Source organism: Carcharodon carcharias, chromosome 4 (assembly GCF_017639515.1).
Source record: "Carcharodon carcharias isolate sCarCar2 chromosome 4, sCarCar2.pri, whole genome shotgun sequence".
Taxonomy (NCBI): domain Eukaryota; kingdom Metazoa; phylum Chordata; class Chondrichthyes; order Lamniformes; family Lamnidae; genus Carcharodon; species Carcharodon carcharias.
In genome coordinates, this window is record NC_054470.1 from 48,127,138 (window position 1) to 48,150,780 (window position 23,643).

Here is a 23,643-nt window from a genome sequence, read left to right on the forward strand (position 1 = left end):
GAGGCAGTGACGGCTGGTATTGTTCAGAAGTTACCCACAGGTGGAATGGATTTACTCCTGGGAAATGATTTATCTGGAACGAAGGTAGTAGCTTCTCCCATAATTACAGCAAGCCCAAGTGAGGTTAAAGAGATGGAGCTGTTACAGGAAAAGGTTCCAGGAATTTTTCCTTTGCGTGTGATGACCCGAGCAATGGCTAAGCAAAGTCCATCATCGAAGGTCAAAGTGATACCACAGACAGATATGTGGCTGGCTGAAACTTTCTTTAAAGAGCTAGATGGTCCAAAAGAAATGTTTAACAAATTTTCTCTAGTCAGGCTCAACAAGCTGATCCAGAGTTAAGAAAGATATCACTATCAGCCCAAACTGAAACTGAAGCTAAGGCAGTTCCAGAATATTATATTATATTAGAAATGGAATTCTAATGAGGAAGTGGAGACCTCCTCACTGACCTGCAGATGAAGAGTGGACACTTATTCATCAGGTAGTGGTACTGCCTAAATATCGTAGAGATATTACGGATAGCACATGAAATTCCGATGGCAGGGCATACAGGGATACGGAAAATCAAGCGCAGATAAACCGGCAGTTTTAATGGCCAGGTCTTCATAAGGACATGGTGCAGTTTTGTAAAACGTGCCTTATGTGCCAGATGGTAGGAAAACCACAACATGCAATCAAACAGGCATCCTTAATTCCTATACCAGTTTCTGAGGAACCGTTCAAGTAAGGTCTTGTGGGGCCGTGACCAAAAACGAAAGCAGGACACCAGTATGGCCTTCCTATTATGGATATTACAACTCAATTTCCAGAGGCCATCCCTTTAAGGACCATTATGGCTAAAGTAGTGGTCGAGAAGCTAACCCAATTTTTAACTCGATATGGATTACCAGTAGAGGTCCAACTGGATCAAGGTTCCAATTTTATGTCTAAAATTTTTCAGAACACAATGAGTAGCTTGGGTATAAAACAGTTCAAGCCCACAGCGTGATTAAAGCACATTGTCATGAATATCCCCATGATTGGGGCAAAGGGCTGGATTCCCTTTCATTTGCTACCCGAGGTTCACCAAATGAATCTACTGGTTTTAGCCCTTTTGAATTAATTTACAGACATGAGATAAGAGGTAACTCACCTCCTGACTCCCCAAAGCCTGACTCCACCATCCACAAGGTTCAAGTCAGGAGTGTGATGGAATACTCCTTGCTTGCCTGGGTGAGTGCAGCTCCGAAAACACTCAAGAAGCTTGATACCACCCAGGACAAAACAGCTCACTTGATGTGCATGCCCTCCACCACCGATGCACAAGAGCAGCAGTGTGTACCATCTACAAGATGCACTGCAGAAACTCACCAAGGATCCTTAGGTAGCACCTTCCAAACCCATGACCACTACCATCTAGAAGGACAAGGGCAGCAGATAGATGGGAACACCACCACCTGGAAGTTTCCCTTCAAGTCATTCACCATCCTAACTTGGAAATATATCACCGTTCTGTCACTGTCGCTGGGTCAAAACCCTGGAACTCCCTTCCTAATAGCACTGTGGGTGCACCTACAACAAATGGGCTGCAGAAGTTCAAGAAGGCAACTCACCACCACCTTCTCAAGGGCAACTAAGGATGGGCAATAAACGTTGGCCTAGCCAGAGAAGCCCACATCCCATGAATGAATTTTTAAAAATTACAACCAGGGATGAAGTGTTCATATTATTGCCATTACAGGGGAACCTCTGAAAGCATGGTTCAGTGTTCCACAGAAAGTAATTAAGAGGGTTAGCAAAATAAATAGTTTGATAAATACACCAAATCATAGGAAAATGAAATGACTGTCATCTCAACATGTTAAAATGATATCATTGTACGGAGGAAGATAGGAAACAGCAGGTCACATTGTAAGCGTAGTGGAGGATGAAAAAGACAGTGAGAGTGAGGAAGGAGGGGACATAGACAGTTCACAAATTGAACCTCCTACTATCTGTTTAGCTAACACTGAAATATTAGGACAAATAGATACCATATTTTCATACTTAGGGGTCGAACAATGAGAGGAGCTAGTGAGGTTAATTACAGAACTTAAGAGGATCTGTAGGGATAAACCAGGGTCTGCAACTTTAGCCACACGTGATGCGGAGATAGGAGAATTTTTTCCTATATCCTTATCACCTAAGTCCAGAGAAACAAGCAAAAGTGACAGCAGAAATTCAATAAATGTTAGAAAATCACCAAATTGAGCATAGTCAAAACAGTTGGTGTTCTCCAGTAGTATTAGTGCCTGAAGCTGACGGGTCAACCAGATTCTGCATAGACTATAGAAAGATTAATGCAGTAACACAAACAAATTACTACTCAATCCCTCGTCTAGAATATTGTATTGACAGGATTGGCAGTGCCACATTCCTTGCTAAGATAGATTTGTTGAAAGGACACTGTCAAGTACCTTTAACATCGTGAACGAAGGAAATATGAGCTTTTGTTAGGCCAAATGGGCCATACCAAAGCAATTGATGCCCTTCTTACTCAAAAATGCTCTAGCCACTTTCCAAAGACTACTCAGGTGATCACTAATGTTCCTAACTGTGTGGTTTACTTGAATGATGTACTGGTTTATAGCAACACATGGAAAGACCATTTAAAACAAGTGGAAGCCTTAGTTAAACAATTACAGGAGGAGATCTAGTAATAAACCTTGCAAAAAGTGAGTTTGCAAAGGTGCAAGTAACTCGTTTAGGGCACATCGTAGGGCAGGGTCAAGTCTTGCCAAGAACAGCAAAAGGTACCGGCTTTGATAGAATTCCCTGGTCCTAAAACTAAATGGGAAATCATGAGATTTTTTGGGATGTGCGGCTTCTGTCGTAAATTTGTGCCAAACCTCAGCACGATAGCGGCTCCACTAATGGATTTATTGCAAAAGAAAGCAATGGTGGTATGGTGAAGAGTGTGTGCCAGGCAGCTTTTGAGAAGCTAAAGGCTATTTTAACTAATGAACCGGTTTTAGCCGCACCTTATTTCGCTAAACCCTTCAAGCTGGCAATTGATGCTAGTGACTTGGGAGTGGGTGCAGCCTTATTGTAAGAGGATGAATCGGACATAGAGAAGCCAGTGGGTTACTTTTCTAAAAAAATTAAATCGGTATCAAAAAAGATACTCTATGGTAGAAAAGGAAACCCTGGGATTGTTACTGGCTCTTAAGCATTTTGAGGTACATGGCTGTAAAGAAACATTAGTATATACTGACCATAATCCTTTGGCCCCTGTGGAAAAATTTAAGACTCAGAATGACAGACTGTTCCAATGAAGCTTCTAATACAGTCTTATGACTTAAGATTGTTCATATTGCTGGAAAGGATAATATAATTGCTGATGCATTATCAAGAATGTAATTTTTTCATGATTATCTGAAAAGCAAGGAAGTCAAAACTGTACAAACTGTATAAGGAAGGAATGGCTGAGTGACTGCATGTCTGAATTTTGTTTGTGTTGCTCATATCTTTTTCTGCATACATTGCAATAAAACACATTTGGGGATGGTGGGCAGGTTTTTCCAGTTGGCGAGCAGGGGCGGGGCCCGCTCACCGATACATCAAATGACGTCGATATACGTCGGGCGTGCTTCCCGACATCACCCTGTGTCATTTAGATTTTCAGTTCTGCGGGTGTGCAACCGATTCGCCTGCTAGACTGTCGACAGCCTATTATTTGATGAACATTTAAAAGCCCTCATGAAACCTCATCCTAAGGCTGGATGGGCAGGTCCATCAAGCGAGTTAATTAGTTTCTTAATGGGCACAGTGCTTCCTGGCGGACATCACGCTGGGAGGGCCTTAATTCCCACACTTCCCCCCCCAACGGGGTGGGGGGGGGGGGTGGCGGTGGAGAGAGAGAGAGAGAGAATGTTCCCCGGTGTTTCATCTCTTAGGGGCGGAGGTATGTTAGAGTCATATCTCTGAAGACTAATTTTTTCTTTTACAAAATGGAAAAACATGGCATGACCTGGGCATTTGGATGCTAATCTGGGATTTTTCTTTTTAAAAAGGTCATAAGTTCACCTTGGAATTGTCAGCAAGCAGGCCTATTCAAAGAAATCACCTGACCTTTATGGTACTTGAGGAAGATCTGGTTGTTTGTTTTGAACTGCATATAACTTTAATTGATGGGGAGGAAAAAAACTGAAATGGAAGGTTGGTAACTTGCTGGAAATCAAATGGGCAAGAGGCAAAAAAGAACAAGTTGTGAACGTTCTTATTTTGAAAGCAGGCTTAGTGGGGAACAAGCTGAGGAAGGAAGGCTACCTGAGTTAGCTTTCTCTCTCTACTTTGCCTAAAATTGTGTGGGGGTTATCAACCTGTAGCCAGAGAACCCTCGTCTGAGTGTAACTGGTCTGCATTTGGACTTGCAAAGCTCAGGCCAGTTGTTGAGAACTTCCAGACATCCATGGCGACCAGCAGTCTTCACACGGGGGAACTCTAGGTTGACAGCGTTGAGACCCTACAGACTTTATCCTTAATTTATAAAATCCATCCTCCAAAGCTCATCTCTGCAGAGAGACTCTGTTCGTGTGTGGGTGTGCGTGCGAGTGTGCGTGTGCGGGAGAGAATTCTTTAGGAAAAGATAGATAGTTATACTTCCTTATAGTTCCTGATTACAATTGTGTCTTAACCAGTACTTGCAACTTGTGAAAAGAAGTTTTGTTTTAAAATAAATTAATCAATGAGTTTTTTTTGAAAGAAGCCTGGTCAGAGTCTTCTGGGTACTTATAGGCACACAATTGGTCATTGCAGTGAAAAAATTAAACATTCAAATTAAAGGTATGGAAGGCAGAGTAGTGGGGCTTGATAATTTGTGCACTCCTCCTATCCCGGTCGTAACTCAAGTGACTATTTGTAAACCTAGGACCTTCCTGCTTAATACTGGTTCTCCTGTTCCCTTGTTTGAGCCATCAAGAAAGATTCAGTTTTCATGGTCAGTGAGTTTGGAAGTTTTTCTAAACACACCTGTTAAATACAAGTTATCGGCAAGTGAATTGACACAAAAAATTAAAAGCTTGTCCACAACTGATTTGTGTTAACCATACCTGGCTTCTTGTAGGTGACGTAGATATATAAAGCAAGAACAATAACATTTGTCAATAGCGCTGCCCACCAATTGATGACAAACATTACTCCACAGCACAAGATAGCACCAATCAATGAAATCCACATGTTATAGAATCTAAAGGCAGGTCGCCAACCTAAGTACAAAAAGTAAGGAAGAGGTCATTAAATACAGGTAGTTATGAGATTGTGTGAGATATTTATTTAGTAGAGTTTAAGATCTGTAAAACAATAATAGCTGCAGGCTGTGAGAATTATTACATACCATTGGGCTAAGTAAACCATACAGATATAATTTCAAGTCAAAAATCACAAACACACAACAAAACCAAACCATTTATTACTTTACAGAGTAGTGTTGACACTATGCTAACCTTAATAACTGGTGAATACAAGTTGATTATTGAGTTCAGTTGGCAACTGGTGGGGGTACAGGAAGCCAACTGAAAAGGCCGAATCAAAAATGTTCTCAAAACAAAACACAAATGATGGTGCTTGTTTTTCCCAGGTGGGGATGCAGAAAGAGAATTTATTACCTGTATTTTGAATCAATCTCCACAGAATCATTGCCAAGAGTGCAGCAGGCATTTTCAGACCATTGCATAGCTGAAAATATTACTAGCCGGTTTAAATGCAATTTGTTTCTGGTACTACGCCACTCCCTCTCTAATTTGAAGTAATCTCAAAACACAAGAAAACAACAGCACGCAAAATATAAATATGTGCATTCAGCCAGCCTTATTTCTCACTGCTGATTTAATTCTTACCTGGAGATTTAGCAAGTGAAGCATGGAACACTGAGAAATTAATCAAAGCATATGAAGCCAGGAAAAAATTGGAAATAATTGGCGCAATGACATTCAGCTCAGCTGAAAAGTAAACACACAAAAAACATAAAATGTAGTAGGAAGTAATAACTACAAATACCCAAACTATTGCCAGACCAACAAACCATTTAAAGAACTGTCATTCTTACATTGCAACAAAACCTACATTAATAGAAATAGATACAGGCAAACTACAAAACATACTAAACCCAAAAACCTGCCCCTCAAATGATCATAAATTAAGCACAACTGAATCCAATTTAAAATTCGATTTGAAGTAGTGAGCAGTTCTATTTGTTTGTCACTTTGGGTCAGTGCTACATTGCCTTTCTTGTACGTGTGTACACAGACAGAAGAAAACAGATTGAACAGACTAGCTTAAGTGCACACAGTTTGAACACAATATGCAAATATAATTCTCTACATCAGTAACAACATGACAAAATGCAATTCATTGGTTCTGATGCAATTTGGGGGTACTGAGGATATGATAGAGCAGAAGAGTGAAGTTATTCTTTCCTCCCCCCAGTGTAGTTTTCACCTAATGTTGTTGAGGATCATTGTGTAATACATTTCAACCCATTTTCAGGATACAATTATTCCCTATTTCAGGCAATTTACCCCCTCTGACCAATCTTTTCTCCACTTTTGAACACAACCACTTCCTCCCCTTTCATCAAGGCACACAGCCAAGGATTCTGCAATTCTCTCAGCTCCACTACTCTCCTGAGGCTCACCCAGAGTACAGCCAGTGATTTGATTAATACTTTCCCATTTTTTTTAAGCATTTGGAGAAATCTTAGTGCTAGATCAAGATCCATTGTGAAGCACGCTGCCATGGCAGAAACATAGAATGGTTACAGCACAGAAAGAAGTCAAATCAACCAGTCATGTCCACACCAGCTCTCTGCAACAGCAACTCAGCTAGCACCACTCCCCTGCCCTTTTTCACCATAGCCCTGCAAACTTGCTCTCCTTAGATGCTTATCTAACCTCCTTTTGAAAGCCCCAATTGTACTTGTCTCCATCACATTCAGGCAGTAGATTCCAGATCATGACCACTCATTGTGCAAAAATTTATTCGTGTCACTATCGATTCATTTGCCAATCACTTTAAACCAGTTTCCTCTAGTTCGCAACCCTTCTGCCAATGGGTACAGTCTCTCTCTACTTTTCTCTAAGCGCTACCCCAGATTCTCCAATTTATCCACGTAACTGAAGTCCCTCATCCCTGGAATCATCCTACCAAATAGAGATCAATTAAAAATTAGTGGTCATATTTTAAAACTGTAGATTATAGAAAGAAGGGAAGTTAAGATTTGCTGAGATTTCCTTTCTTGCTGATATGAAATGTTTGCCCCAAACACAATGTAATCATAGACAATTGATTCTACTTGATAGGAAGTATATACTAATGCAGTCCATTAGATTAAAATTGCATTTTTTAATGTTTTACAAGTTTGCTGTTTTTCTAAATATTCACTAACCAATTAGTATGAATCCCAGACCAATGAAGAATGTGAGAACATATCCACGTAATGGTTCATTGTTCTTGCCATAACCAACTGAAAAAATGTGAAGACCGGGATATATATTATCCTTACACAAAGCCTGAAGGAAAGAATATTTATTACTGTAGTCCAGGTGTTCAAAAAACCACATAAAAGTAAACACAAACCAAAAAGTTTATAAAAGTTGAATTACATACACAGCAGCACCTCAATGCTCTCTACCTCAGTGTTGTAAAATCTCTCAATTTTCTAGATTGCTGGCAACACAAAGACTGAGATTGTGAAATCTTTATTGATCCAGATGTGCTTTAATGACAGACTAGGTCAAGACAGAATGGTTTTTGGTCAAAAGTAGCTTTGCTTCTTAGGATTGTTTCCTTAATTAAACTGAATCATACCTACAAACAAAGGGTTCAGTGTTATACCTGACTCTGGCTAAGAGGACTAGTAAGCAATAATAATAAAACCCTTGAGAAACAGTCACCATAAACTAATTAGGCTCACATTGAAAATAGAGAGAGAAAAGATTACAAGATAAAGGTATCGGACTGGAATTACTTTACATAAAAATGACGAAGAGGAACAGTCAAGGCTAATCAGTTATAAAAATAGCAGATCAATGTGCATGCAATGGAAGATACTGTAGTACAAAATGGATGATACATGCAACTAGGTGTAAGATGGGTGTGTCAAAAACAAGATTTCATGGTTAAGAGTTTAGAGTAAAAATTATTTTGAAAAGAAAGAGAAGGCGACCTCACCTGTGCTTGTTGTAGAGCATTGGCAACATGAGACCAATTACTTATCAGTGTCATTGGAAGGTCACAAAGATATCAAACTACTGAATCAAAGCTTCCTTAATTTATAAATGATGCAAGCCTCAGTTACATTATTGCTTTTTGTTAGCTTTGTTTAATTTTATACAATTTTTGGTTCAGATTTTATGCTATCACCAGCCATCTATGTGTTTCATATCCAATACATTGACCAGTTTTGTGTCCATGCATCTCTTAATAGGCAAAATGTGCAGCATACACTATTTCCCCCATATACTTCATCTGTCACCTGATCAAGAATTCTATCAGGTTTGTCAAGCGCAATCTTTCTTTCTGAAGTTAGTATTGGATGTTAATTATCTTCCTCATCTTGGGAGACAATGCAGTAATGGTACTGTCGCTAGACTAGTAATCCAGAGACCCCGGGTAAATCTCTGGGGACCTGGGTTTCTAATCCCGCCACGGCAGCTGGTGGAATTTTAATGCATTAAAAAAGCTGGAATTAAAAGTCTAATTGTGACCATGAAGCCATTGTTGATTGTTGTAAAAACCCATCTGGTTCACTAATGTCCTGTGGCGTCCTTACCTGGTCTGGCCTACATGTGACTCCAGACCCACAGCAATGTGGTTGATTCTTAAAACACCCTTTGAGCAAGGGCAATTCGGGATGGGCAATAAATGTTGGCCTATCCAGTGATGCCCACATCCCATGAATGAATAAAAAAAAAATCTGCACTAGGCTGCTCCTTATCTAAAACTTCGTTTTTCAACCACCCTAATGTACATCTGCTGTTGGAAAGTGCCACAGGAAGTGCAGCTGAAACTTTCATTCATTTACTTTTACTCCCCCACACTTTTAGCCAATATAACAGTGGTGCATAATACTAGCTGTATCTGAACACTGTCTTATTGCTGCTATAACATGTTTTGTTAAAGTTGGATTACTCAGGTAAACAAACACCGAGTAAGCATCATCTTAAAACTACTAGCAATAGTTTGCTTGGTTTCTCACTGCAAGAGATTAAAAAATTGAAGTATGAGGAATTTTTAAAATACAGCTTTTACACTTAGGGCAAATCGCATTTCAGTATTATTCACAAGGTTTATGAAATGATGTTTCAAGAACATTCATAATTCACAGACTGAATCAATATACCGATAAGAGTCTTAGGTTAAAATCACAAATGAAAATTACATTTTTCAGGAACCAAATCTACACACACACACCCCACACAAAACATTTGGAATTGTGTACTTACCTGGAATATTTTGGGAGCACTCACTAATGACGCCAGGGCAGAAGAAAGTGTAGCCGAAAAGATTCCTGCAGTAACCAAAGGCCCAAATCCAGATACCAGGCTCATGACCTGAAAATAATTCAGGTTAATATAGAATTATATTACCAATCTCAAGTATTTTGCTGAATAGGGAAGGTCCAATGTTTATTTAGAGCAGTTGGCCACTGTTATAGAGTTAGTTCATTTTACCAAATGAAAACCATTCATCAGCCACTAATGAAAACTGTTACAAATGAGTATTTTTTTAAAATCTGGGGATGAGTAGGGGTGGGGTAAGAGTTTAACCAAACAAAATTGACTATATAAATATACATAAAAACAGTTGTTTGTTCAGCCCTAAAAAAAGCTGTATAAGCTTTTCCTGAAGGCAAAGACACATGTTAATGTCATATGGCAAGAAAGCTAAGTAAACATGCATAGCTCAATGAAAGGCTCCCCCAACCGCAAAATGTGGACAATAAGCAATTCAACTCGTACATTATCAGGAAGCATAAATTACTCAATTCTGCTGCTTTAACTGCTTTGAGTCTGGAGGAATTAAATAAATATTTCTTTCCTCCTGGCCTCAGTGCTCTGGAAACAGCTTTCCATAATAATTTTTTAAAAGGACTCCCAACAATGGTTGAGTCATATACAAACATAAAAGCCACACCTGTCCTTTAAATCAGAATGGGCTGCTATTGAAGCACTCTGACAATAGCCAAATACCATTAAGACGCCCTTGCAGACCTTCTGTCTGACATTTTAAGTAGTCTGACGTTTCAAGTTTATTTTCAGCTTTTCAAAGTATCAATTAGAGACACTTCATCCCATTGTTTTCATGTATGCATTTTCTACTCCTCCATGAGTACCAAACTGGTAATTAAACATCGAGTAAACATTAGATAAATCAAAAAGGAGTATTCATGGGATAAACTAATAATGAAATAAGGTCTCTTCATGACCAGAGAAATACATCATGAATAGGCAGCCAATAGGCTTGCCCCAATATTCCCACAAAACCAAGATCAAATGCATATGAATGTAGAATTTAGGAGCGAGCAACCATCAAGTTTATCAAAATCAATGATGATGGGCTGCCACCGAGCCCACAGAAAAAGATCAGTCTGAAACGAGAGTCAGTGACTTTCAAATTGGGCAGCATTTTTTGAGAAGAACTTTTTCCTCATGCTTATAGGAACACAGTGTAACTTCCTAATACAAAAAAGACTAATATTGCACAGGGAGAGGGTGGGAGATGTGCTTTCCTTTTTCAGGCACTGGAAGGGAGCACTCATTAAAATAGTTTCCCCATGTATTTTCAACATTTTTCTGCACTCCATTCCTGAAGGCAACAGTTCTCTCCAAGTTTCTAGATCAGAGAAATTACTGCCCAGCTTTAAGCATAATTTTCAAACTGAAGTCCTTAGATTCTAAGGATTGCAAGATAGGATTTCTTTATTCCCCCTTTCCTTGTTGATTTCCTGGCACGTCATTTGTTGACTATAATAAAAAGAGGATTCTACTATTTTCCTTTGTTTAGCTGGTTGGGACATTTCAGAGTGGGTCAATATATGCACAAAAGGTCTCCCAGGAGGACCATAATGGAATAACAACTAAATTATTCTCATAGTTTCCGGCTTGTGCAAAATATCACTGATTAGGAGGCCGCAGGGTAAAGGAAGAAGGAATATTTAAGGAGGACCATAATGGAATAGCAACTAAATTATTCTCAATTTCCTGCTTGTGCAAAATATCTCTGATTAGGAGGGCACAGGGTAAAGGAAGGAGGAATATTATACGGGAATAATATATGCTGGCACCATCATAAAATAGCTTTTTAAAAATGACCATCAAATAATGAGAAACTATGCTGAAGTAGTCTATGGCCAGAATACAACACTCATCGGGCAGGCACATGCCTGACCCGACCAAGCATAAAATGACCCGCGATGACGTTGGACGAGCATCCCGACATCATTGTACATGTGCGCGATATTTCAGTTGGCAGACGTGCGTGGGAGTCGGCAGCACGCCTGCCGACAATTAAATGGCCTTGATAGGCCTTTTAAAGTTATAATGACGGGCAGGTGAAAAGGTCAAGCAGCCTTTGCATTTTTAGGAAACCTCATCCACAGGCAGGATGAGGTTTCCAACAGCAATTAAACATAAAATAAAAATTTTAACTTTTCATTAATAACATGTCCCTGCTCGTGTGACAGTCACACGACGGGACATGTTTTGTAACATTTTAAAAATCTTTGTTTTTAATTTTTCATATCTTCATCTGAGGCAGCTCTATACGAACTTGCGCTCTCATCCCCTCCCCCCACACATAGGCAGCACTCCGTGCTGCCGTGCGTGTTTCACGCTGAGCGGGCCTTAATTGGCCCACCAGTGTGAAATTGTGGTCCGGTCCCGATCGCGGGCAGCCTCCTGACTGCCCCATTGAACCCGCCTGACAAAGGAAAAATCCTGGTCTATATAGTTACATCTTGAATTTTTAGAAGATATCCCAGACTTTGTTTTGCCAAGCAGTGCATAAAAAAACTTTGTATGTTTATACTGTAAAGAGTCAGATGGATAGACTTAATAGGAAAAAAACAGCACAACTTTTCATACTGCTCGAAAACAATAGATTTGGGCAAATCACTAACTGCACAAAAGCAGTTTAACAGATTTTACTGCCCACCTCTTTTTTTTTAGTCTGTTAAGGCTCTGTTTTCCCTGATTCAAGGACATGCATCAACTATTAACACCTTTTAATTTTTGCTACCAAGCAAAGTTGAAGACAGAAAATCAATTTACATTAAGGCTTAAAAGAATCACAAGGTTTTCACTTTAACCTTCCAGTAACTATCAGAAGGCCATCTTGCAATTTTAGTGGAAAATTCCCTGCTAGTTCAATGGCAACCTTTTGTTCTTACACAAAAGAGAATTCTGGAAACAGTTCCGCATTTTTTGTAAGCTCCTCAGCAATAACATGGAATAACTTTCACGCAGTAATCTGCTTCTTTCTGTCCGACAGGTAATCAATGCCAATGGCCATTTCTTCGTGTGAGCCAAAATCACATTTTGCTATGAAGCAGTTTCACTTATGTTACAATATATCAAGACATAAAACTGTGAACACAAAAAGTACTGAGACTCCATCCATTCCATGACCACTAATTCAGGCCCAAGTCTTTAGAAACACTATGCTTAGAAACCCGGGGCAGTATTTTATGCTCTCCCCTACGGTGAGTTTGTAGGTAGGGAGGGCATTTAAAAAAAATTCTTCCATGGGATGTGGGTGTCACTGATTGCCCTGATTTCCCTTGAGGTGGTGGTGGTGAACTGCCTTCTTGAACAGCTGCAGTCCATGTGGTATAGGTACACCCTGTTAGGGAGGGCATTCCAGGATTTTGACCCAGTGACAGTGAAGGAATGACAATATAGTTCCAAGTCAGGCTGATGTGTGGCTTGGTGGAGAACTTGCAGGTGGTGGTGTTCCCATGCAGTTGCTGCCCTCATCCTTCTAGGTGGTAGAGATTACCAGTTTGGATGGCCTTTAAATCACAAGGATGGTGGCGGGTAGGGGCCCTACCACACTCCCGCCTCCATCCTGATTAAGTCAGTGACAGAAAGGCCTATGGATGTTTGGAATATTTCCAGATGTATCTATTACATCTGTAAAGGTTCTTCCAGAAGAAATATTAGGTAGAAGCATGGTGGACAGAGCAAAGCCAACAAGGCGGCAGAAAAGGTATTGGGGAAGGAGGTGGGAATTGGTGATCAGTGCTGCCATCCCTTATTCATTTGGAACATCTTCCAGTTGCTGAACCCAAGGCCCTTTCCATACAAGGATTGATCATTTTTAAAACTGCAGCATGATGTTCGAAACCTTTCAAGGCTGTACCGCAGCACTTCCCATAGTGTTAACTAGGTGCTTGAAGCAGGATTTCAGTATCCCAATGGCTTGTTTAATTAGCATTTTTATTACACCAAATATTTCACCGTGCCTATTCTTATATCACCATGTGGCATCATCAGCCATGGTTATAGAGGATTCCCCTGGTTACCAAACAAACTTCCAGCTGAATAATCCTGAGGCCAATAAAGTACAACAGCGTGGCAGCTTGCCATTTAGTGCGCACTTAACAAGGAGAATAATATGGGTGACTTCACACACCAGCTGCCCAGTGAGTGAATAAAATCTCTTTCGGTTCATCTAGTTTCACTCAGTCCTTGTATTGAACCTTTATTTTCATTGATGGAACCCTAAGTTCTGGGAAATCAAGACATTCTGAAAGCTAACTGCATAAGCCCGGTTTTGCTGAGTTCATGGAAAACAAGGTGAACAACGATGCACTGCAAACCAATTCAAGTAGCTTATTTTCCTTGAAGCAGCCTGGAAAGATTCTGTGGCATAAACTTTACAGCCACCAACAATACTGTAACATTGGTTGAAACAGGCTGCAATGTAAGGGCCAGAAGGTAGCAAAGTATAACCTTCTCAGCAATTACCTTAGAGACAGAAAGGATGGCTCGTGTATACATTCCAAACTGGGCATCTAAATTTAGGAGCTAGCATTATGCTGACCTCTAAACTATTCCACTGCCTGCTCAATGGTACCATTGGCAGTGTGATCATTTGGAAGAACTTGAGCAACCACCCCCACCCCCTCCAAAAAAATGTTGAAATTGCAATAGAAACTCTCTGCCTTCATTTTCAATTTTGCACTTCAAGATAAATGGTACTATAAGCAATCAGGGCAGCCTCAGAGTAAAATGTGTGCCAAAATCCTTAGTCACCATGAATTCTTACAATCTTCAATGGCAGTTAAGCTTCTCTATGTAAAAGACTGCATCTGAAGCATTTAATAGCTAACCCCTTATCTAAACTTTATTAGCGCTTTGAAAATAAATAAGCAATTACTTTTTTTCACTCAAATTATACTGAAGTGCCCTTCTGTGCATTTAGGATTCTCAGAGCATTCAAAATATTAAAGGTACTTATATTTATTACAGTTTATTAAAGTTTTCTGTAGCATTTTTAAAACAATCTAAGAAGCCACCATAAACAAGTTAACCAAAGTTAATATGAAGCAAAATTCTTAATCATATAAATTAGTTTACTGTTTATAACAAATCTATACAGCAACAAGCTCTTTGGTATTTGGCTGTTCACAGAATGTGCAACTGAATCTTATTGGACTTCGAATAAACACAATTAAAAAATACACGCATGTTTCAATAATGTTAGTAGAGCAGACACCAGTGCTTTGGTAGGAGTGTACCAACATTAAACCTACCAACAGTGGAAGATTTTTACAAGCCTAAATGCAGCCAACATTTCATGTTTGAAGGTTTAGGACTTTTGAGTTCGCCCTCATTTCTTGAAACCTGTAATTACTACAATTCTCTCAACTCTCACATCATTTCCTTCCATCAGCTGCATCAGTTACTGTAACTAGTTGCTTTTCCAATAGACCCCTGGATCTACCATTGGCATTATCTCCTCCTTTCATTCAAGTCAACTTCAAGCATAAAATGGCTTTGGCCTCCATGTTCTCCCAGGACACAGGCTGCACTTTTTGAACTGTGGCTTGGTGCAATCTAATTATGAAGTTGGATTGGATTCTTATAGAGCTGTCAGTCCCCTGTCATTCCAAACAGCTCATTTGTGCTCTGTACCAGTATACCCTCACAAAGCATTTTGATCTTTATGCCTCTCTGCTTGTTAGCGTCAAAGTAAGGGTGCCAATGTAAGGGCATCAGCGTTAAGCCTAAGCACTCCCTGAACCAAGATAGGAAGAATTATTGTTAGGTACTTTTGTCATAGTTCCCACCATCTAGATACCCTTTATCCAAATGGGTCCAGTTAGGGTAAAGATCAAAGGTGATCTCTTTGAATGGTGAAACAGGCTTAAGGGACTGAATGACCTGCATGTTCTTTTGCAGTCAAAATGAACAAGTCTTAATAAAGGTGTACATAACAAGAAGAGTCAGGATCAAGTGCCATTGTTGGGGTCAACACAGGCTCTAGGCATTGCTGTCGCCAAGAGCTAAAATGTCCCCAATCAGTCCTAACAGGAATGTTCTGGTAGTCTTGGTGGCAGTGAAAAGGATGAGGGAGAAAAATAACGCAAATCAGTACTGCTAACAAGTTCATTATGTTGACAAATCAGTTTAGTTTGTGGCCACTGCCTTAAATTTCAAATAAGGATCTCATGTTCCCATTATCCTTTTAAAAAAGCAAAATTTGCATTCTCGTAGCACTCCCATCCAAGTATATAATGCTGTCAACTTCCAAAGAGCATTTAATAAAATACTACATATACTGCTATTTGAAAATAAATAGCTATCATGAATAGCTATTACAATATAGAATGTAGCCGCTGGAAGTCAAGTAAGCAGAGGTTTGTTATTAATGGGAAGAGTGGATCTGATCCAAGCCAATTATTAATGGATTTTTACAAGATTCCATTGGTCCTATTTCAGTGTTACCAATTCCAAAAGCTTAAATAGATGCAAACGTTTTTGTATCATATATAAATTTAATATATGCAGAGTTAGTACTTCAGGCCATATCAATAAGTTGTAGATGATTTCAATAATTGGCAAATTGGCTTATATGGCAGATACTAGGTTTGTCCATAGAGATAAAAACAAAAAAACTGCGGATGCTGGAAATCCAAAACAAAAACAGAATTACCTGGAAAAACTCAGCAGGTCTGGCAGCATCGGCGGAGAAGAAAAGAGTTGACATTTCGAGTCCTCATGACCCTTCGACAGAACTTGAGTTCGAGTCCAGGAAAGAGCTGAAATGTAAGCTGGTTTAAGGTGTGTGTGTGGGGGGCGGAGAGATAGAGAGACAGAGAGGTGGAGGGGGTTGGTGTGGTTGTAGGGACAAACAAGCAGTGATAGAAGCAGATCATCAAAAGATGTCAACGACAATAGTACAATAGAACACATAGGTGTTAAAGTTAAAGTTGGTGATATTATCTAAACGAATGTGCTAATTAAGAATGGATGGTCCTGCGGTCTGTCCGCAAGAATGACCCAAACCTCCCTGTTGCTTGCCATTTTAACACTCCACCCTGCTCTCTTGCCCACATGTCTGTCCTTGGCTTGCTGCATTGTTCCAGTGAAGCCCAACGCAAACTGGAGGAACAACACCTCATCTTCCGACTAGGGACTTTACAGCCTTCCGGACTGAATATTGAATTCAACAACTTTAGGTCGTGAGCTCCCTCCCCCATCCCCACCCCCTTTCTGTTTCCCCCTTTTTTTTTCCCAATAAATTATAAAGATTTTCCTTTTCCCACCTATTTCCATTATTAAAAAAAAAACCCACTAGAGCTATACCTTGAGTGCCCTACCATCCATTCTTAATTAGCACATTCGTTTAGATAATATCACCAACTTTAACTTTAACACCTATGTGTTCTATTGTACTATTGTCATTGACATCTTTTGATGATCTGCTTCTATCACTGCTTGTTTGTCCCTACAACCACACCAACCCCCTCCACATCTCTGTCTCTCTATCTCTCCGCCCCCCACACACACGCCTTAAACCAGCTTATATTTCAGCTCTTTCCTGGACTCGAACTCAAGTTCTGTCGAAGGGTCATGAGGACTCGAAACGTCAACTCTTTTCTTCTCCGCCGATGCTGCCAGACCTGCTGAGTTTTTCCAGGTAATTCTGTTTTTGTTCTAGGTTTGTCCATGTTAGCTGTATAAGAACGTGTAGGTCATTCAGTCCCTTAAGCTTGTTTAAGCTTAGATCATCTTTGATCTTTATTCTAACTGCATCCATCCACCTGCCTAGAGTACAGCTCATCAGTACTAAACCTTCAAACTGAAGTGTTTGCTCTAAATGTCTGCTCTACTAATATTACTGAAGTATGAGTTTATATATTGTATCAATTTCTTACAAAACCCAAAACCTCCTCAATTAAATCACCCCCTAACCTTATATACCCCAAGGAACCAGCTTTATGAAATCCCACCACATAATTTAACCCTTGGGGCCCAGCTAACATACTGGTGAATCTGGACTGTACTTCTTCTAAGACCAATATACCCAAAGGTGCATGTTCAGAACTGTAGGCAGTAATACAGATGTGAACTAAATAGGACTTTGTATAGCTAAAGCAAACCTTCCCCCTTTCATATTCTAGCTTTCTAGATAGAATACATATAAAGGCTAACATTCCATTAGTCTTTGATTTCTTTTATATATCTGAACACTACATTTTATTGATCTATTTACAGGGACTCCTAAACCTTTTTGGATCTCTACTATTCATAGCTTTCTACTTTGAAAAATCTTCTCTGATCTACTCATATTTGGGTCCAAAATAGATGACCTTACATTTACCTGCATCAAAATTCTCCTATCACAGTTACTTAACTTATCAACGTTTCTGAAATATCATACTCCCTTATACACTACCTACTGTGCCATCAATCCTTGCATCATTTCGTAAACTTAAATTTATGGTTCTCAATCGCATTAAGCGACTTTGCATAAGAAAACTCCTGGCATATTTTTAACCATAAAGTACAGGCAAAAGGTAATGGAAGCAAGAAAGGGACCCAAGACAATTGTGGATTCCAATCAAGATGAACAAGCACTGCAAGCAGCTGTAGGGAAAGTTAGGACCATCAAGTCCAAAGGAAAAAAAGCACTATATTTAAACTTCATAAAACACTGGCACTTCTCATACATGGCAACATTGGGCCTAGTTTTGGTCTTTGTATGGGAACATTGAGTCTAGTTATGAATCCTGTGCATGGTGAAGGAATGTCAAGCCTCTGAAAAATTCAGAAGAGAACTAGAATGACATAAGATCTTCAATCTTTATGATCTCTGGATACAGCTACTAGAAGGGAAAAGTGTGTCAAACCAATGGGAGGGATTCAAAAGCGAGTTTCTATGGGCAGAGTGTAGACATGACCCCACTAAGAAAATAGTACTGCCAAATCTAAAGTCCCCTGGTTACCAAGAAGCATTTTGGGTAAGATAAAGTAGGAAAAAAAAGCTTCTGACAATCACAAAAAGCTTAATACGTTGGAAAGCCTAGAGGAGTATGGAAAGTACAGAGGTGGAGCAAGAAAAGGAAATTAGGAAAGCAAAGAGGGTACAAAAAATTGATAGGTAAAAATCAAAGCAAACCCAAAGATGTTTTACCAGTACATTAAGAGCACAAGAATAACTAAGGGAAGGGTAGGCTCTCAGAGCTGTACATGGTAACTTGTGTGTCAATGCTGAGGATATGGACAGGGTTCTCGATGAGTACCTTGCCTCTATATTCACTAAGGAGGGGGATGATGCAGACATTCTAGTTAAGGAGGAATGTGAAATATTAGATACAATAATGAGAGAGGAAGGGCTGGAGGGACTGGCATCCTTGGAGGTGGATAAATCAGCAAGGCCGGATGGATTGCGTCCCAGGTTGTTAAAGGAAGCCAGGGAGGAAATAGCAGATGCTCTGCAGATCATTTTCCAATCCTCACAAGATACAAGCGGGGTGTCAGAGGATTGGAGGTTGGCGAACTTTGTACCAATATTTAAAAAGGTTGCAAGGGATAGGCCAGAAAATTATTGGCCAGAGAGTCTGACTTAGATGGTGGGCAAATTATTGGAATCAATTCGGAAAGAGAGGATAAACCTTCACTTAGGCACGGATTGATTAGGGATAGTCAGCATGGCTTTTTTTTCTAGGGCAATATTGTGTCTTACTAACTTAATAGAATTTGAGGAAGTTACCAGGAGGATTGATGAGGGTCGTGCAGTGAGTGTAGTCTACATGGATTTCGGTAAGGCATTTGACAAGGTCCCACATGTCAGACTGATCAGAGAAGGGAGATCCCATGAGATACAGAAAAAGATGGAGAGTTAGATCCAAAATTGGCTCAGTGTAGGAAACAAAGAGTAATGGCCAATGGATATTTATGTGAATGGAAAGCAGTTTCCAGTGGCGTTCCACAGGGCTTAGTGTTGGGGCCCTTGTTGTTTGCTGTATATTTATTGATTTGGACTTAAATGTGGGAGGCATAATTTGGAAATTTGCAGATGACACAAAATTGGCTGTGTGGTTGATAGTGAGGAGGATGGCTGTTGTCTCCAGAAAGATATCAATGGTTTGGTTGAGTGGGCAGAAAAGTGGCAAATGAATTCAATCCAGACAAGTGTGAGGTAATGCATTTGGGGAGGGCAAACAAAGAAGGGAATACTCAATGAACAGGAGGATGTTGAGGAGGATTGAGGAAGTGAGATACCTTAGAGTGCATGTCCACAGGTCCCTGAAGGTGGCAGGACAGATGGATAAATAGGGAATAATGGATGAGGTATTGAAGGCAAAAGCAGGATGTAATGATGGAGCTGTATAAAACGTTCGTTAGGCCACAGCTGGAATTAACTGTACAGTTCTGGTCACCACATTATAGGAAGGACATAAATGCTCTGTAGTATGGAGGAGATTTACAAGACAGGGCTCGAAAACTGCAGCTATGAGGAAAGATTGGATAGGCTAGGATTACTTTCCTCAGAACAAGGGAGGATGAGGGGTGACCTAATTGAGGTATACAAAATTGAGAGGCCTGAATAGGGTAGACAGGAACGATCTGTTCCCCTAGTTGAGGGGGTCACTTAGCAGATGGCATAGATTTAAGGCAATTGGTAAAAGGATTAGAGGGGACATGAGGAAAAACTTTCACCCAGAGGGTGGTGGGCATCTGGAATTCACTGCCTAAACTCAGTGGTTGAGGCTGAAACTCTCAACTCATTTAAAATGTATCTGGATTTGCACCTGAAGTGCTGTAACCTGCAAGGCTAAAGGCCAGGTGCTGGAAAGTAGAATTAAAATGAACAGCTAGTTTAATTTATTCTTTTTTTTTTGGCTGGTGCAGACATGATGGGCTGAATGGCCTCCTTTCCGCACTGTAACTTTTCTATGGTTATAAAGTCAGTAGGCGAGGAGCTTGTTTAAATGCCAGGAAATGTTAATTTGCTGCAACAACTGTCGAGACCTACGTAGAATATAGAGTTGTTAGTCTTGTTAAAAGGAAGCTCGGCAAGTTCCTGATAGAGATGGTTGTGGGGGAGCTATGTTACCAGCTAGTTACTACAGTGTGCATGACATGCCATAATCATTTGGAGCTTCTTGGTTGCCCAAGGAAATCAGAGGAATTTCTCAGTTTTTCTTGAATTAGCCAGTGTTAATTTTCCCTTTCCCAGGCCATAGGATACACTAGTGTAGTGTAGAATACAATAGAATAGTGAACAGCATAGGTCATTTCCCAGATAGAGCAGGCTGAAAGGACTGTATGTTTTTTTCCTGCCCTTTTTCATATGTGCACACGAAAGTTGACAGTCAAAGGGAGTTAGCTAATTAAACATCACATTGCCTTAAATTAGACTTGTATCATATCATTGCTTATTGAAGACTTTATATAAGTTCTTAAATGCATGAATAATCCAACATCTTCAAAACTGAACAGGAACATGGCATACCTTTAGCTGACTTGGAGGGTTCTCAAAAGAAGATTTCCCCAAGGCAACCAGTGCAATGCTACTAATGGCAATACTTTTGAAATCACAGAAGCATCGAATGATTACTGCACAGAGGCAGCCGTTCGGCTCATCATGTTCATGCCTGCTGTCTGCAAGAGCAACTCACCTAGTCTCACTCCCTGGCCATTTCTATGTAGCCGTGTGGATTTTCTCTCTCCAGAAAATTATTCAATTCGCCTTTGAGGTCATGATCGAATCTGCCTCCACTGCACTTCAGGTAATGCATTACAGATCCTAACCACTGTCTATGTAAAAAAGTCTTTCCTTATGTTGCCTTTGGTTCTTTTGCCATTCACCTTAAATTGGTGTCCTCTGGTTTTCAATCCTTCTGCCAATGGGAACAGTTTCTCTCCCCATCTATTCTGTTCAGACCCCTCATGATTTTGAACATCTATATCTAACCTTCTCTTAATCTTCTCTTCTCCAAGGAGACCAATCTCAGTTTCTCTAATTTATCCAAGTTACTGAAGTTTCTCATCCCTAGAACCATTCTTGTGAATATTTGCTGCCTCCTCACTAACCTTCACAAATTTTCTAAAGTGGGTGTCCAAAACTAGACACAATACTCCAGCTGGCCAAACCAACATCTTACACAGGCTTATCTAACTTTTGTTTTTGCACTCCATGCCGTCAGTTCTAAAGCCCAGGGTCCTGTATGTTTTAATAATTGTTTTCTTGACCTGCCCTGCAACCTTCTGATTGCGCACATATATCTCCAGGTCATTCTGCTCCTGCATTCCTTTAGAATTGTACCTTTTATTTTATATTTGCTCCCCTCATTCTTCCTACCAAAATAAATTAACCCAGAATCTCAGTCTCTGATATAAAGGCTGATTATCCTTAATTCCCATCTGAAAAACACTGTCTAAGCCTGCCACTTGACTTAGTCCTGAAATCCACAAGTATAAGTTGACTGTAGCATCAATACTGTGATACCACTACATAGGAGTAGCGGAAATGCAAACTGGAAACACAAACCTTTTCACAACATTTCTGCTGCGGAAGCAGTGAAGGGGACAGAATTAAATAGAAAACTTGCCTTCAACAGATTCATTTTTGTAAATGTCTCACTAGATAACTGATGATTGGGGTCACTGGCTTTCACAACAAACCAAGAATAACCTTTTACTTGAACTGATCGAATGCAGATCCTTCGATCAACTTCCCCAGAGATAAACAGCTACAGTACCTGCCTCTGAGCGGTAGTTCTGCTGCTAAATATCTAGGTATTATTCAACAATTCAGAATCTTCTCCCAAACGATGCTTTCTCTCTGACTTCTTCAAGAAGGACCTACCTTCAGAGTTTTGATCTCTCTTCCCGACATTCCTCTCCCCAGATCACCATGTGCATTCAAGCTTCACCTTCCACGCACCCTGAGATACTCAGCTATGCCAACAAAACACCACTGCTTCACAAGCCCATAGTAAGGAGTCAACAACCTTGTCTGCGTCCTCTCAAACCTATTTTGCTTTAAGTTTGCTTCTTGCAGCTCTCTTTTTAACTTGGAGTCTTTTCATCTGCTCCTTACTTTCAATTCCACTGAACAGGACCTTGTTCCGATTCCTGCCCTGGTTCCTTGGCTAAGATGTTTTCTTGGGGCCTTTCTCTGTCCCATTCCCTGGTTTTTGGAACTTTCTTCTTTGCTTTGGGATATGCTCCCTGAAGCTCCCATTCTTTGTGTCCAGCTTCTTCTGCCACATAGTGTTCGCTTCTGGGTCACCTGAAACCCTTTCGTGCTGTTTCACTTCTGGGGTCTCCTTTCCCTTGTGTAGGTGCAAGGCTGGCTTTAAACCTTAAAACACTAAAAAAACAAACTGTGTATGCACGCAGGGCTGTTTACTGACCTAGCGCCAAGAAACCCGACCAACTGCACATGTAATGTCTCCCTAGTTTCCTGGAAACCAGAATCTGACAACGCTATGCGATGTGTGATATCACCAGAGTACGGCATAGTTTGAACACATTTTCTAACCTATTTGTGCAGTTCAACAGTGTATTGCCTTTGCTGCCCCATAATGGTTGAACATGTTGAACATTTTCCACTAGGGCATCCAGGTACACTACAATATGCAGAGTAAAAGAAAGGAATATACCACCATTTGCTGTAGTTGCAGTGCACATTCTTCCACCATTCGAAACACAAAATTTATAGGGAACCAGTTTCTTACTTTCCAAAACATTGTGGACAAAGATAAAATTGCTTTTGCCCCAGGACTGTGTAATGCATTTCTTTTGAAAGGGCAAGAAGTAGGGCTGAGTTCACACTGAAATTATTACAACAGCTTAATCTACAGCATGTGACCAAGTTTACATTGGATTAGCACCCTCGCCTGTTTTAACAGCAAATCTCTAAAACAACAGGCAACTGTACTTGAAGATTTTCAACATCTAGACAAATCTAACTGGTACATCACAGTCTAACAATGTCATATCAATGTCAAACTAAGGTTTGGCACAATGACATGATATGAATGCCCGCTTTCATCTAGATAACCCTTGCAAGTCTTATGACTGAAAAAACAAACACCCATTATTTGAAACTTCAATATTTATCACTTATTATTCAGCATTGACGTTTTTAAATTTGGAGTAT

The 23,643-nt window shown here is 40.1% G+C and overlaps 1 protein-coding gene across 2 annotated transcripts in view; it reads right to left on the reverse strand.

Moving 5' to 3' along the window:
* slc12a2 (solute carrier family 12 member 2) overlaps positions 1–23,643 on the reverse strand; it is a 241,325-nt gene that overhangs the window by 73,652 nt on the left and 144,030 nt on the right. For both annotated transcript variants that reach the window (XM_041185697.1, XM_041185698.1), the window contains 4 exons: positions 9,465–9,572; positions 7,406–7,529; positions 5,859–5,960; positions 5,073–5,228 (listed from right to left, as the gene is read on the reverse strand). In XM_041185697.1, the coding sequence (XP_041041631.1) occupies positions 5,073–5,228; positions 5,859–5,960; positions 7,406–7,529; positions 9,465–9,572 (490 nt within the window). The remainder of the gene's footprint in view (positions 1–5,072; positions 5,229–5,858; positions 5,961–7,405; positions 7,530–9,464; positions 9,573–23,643) is intronic.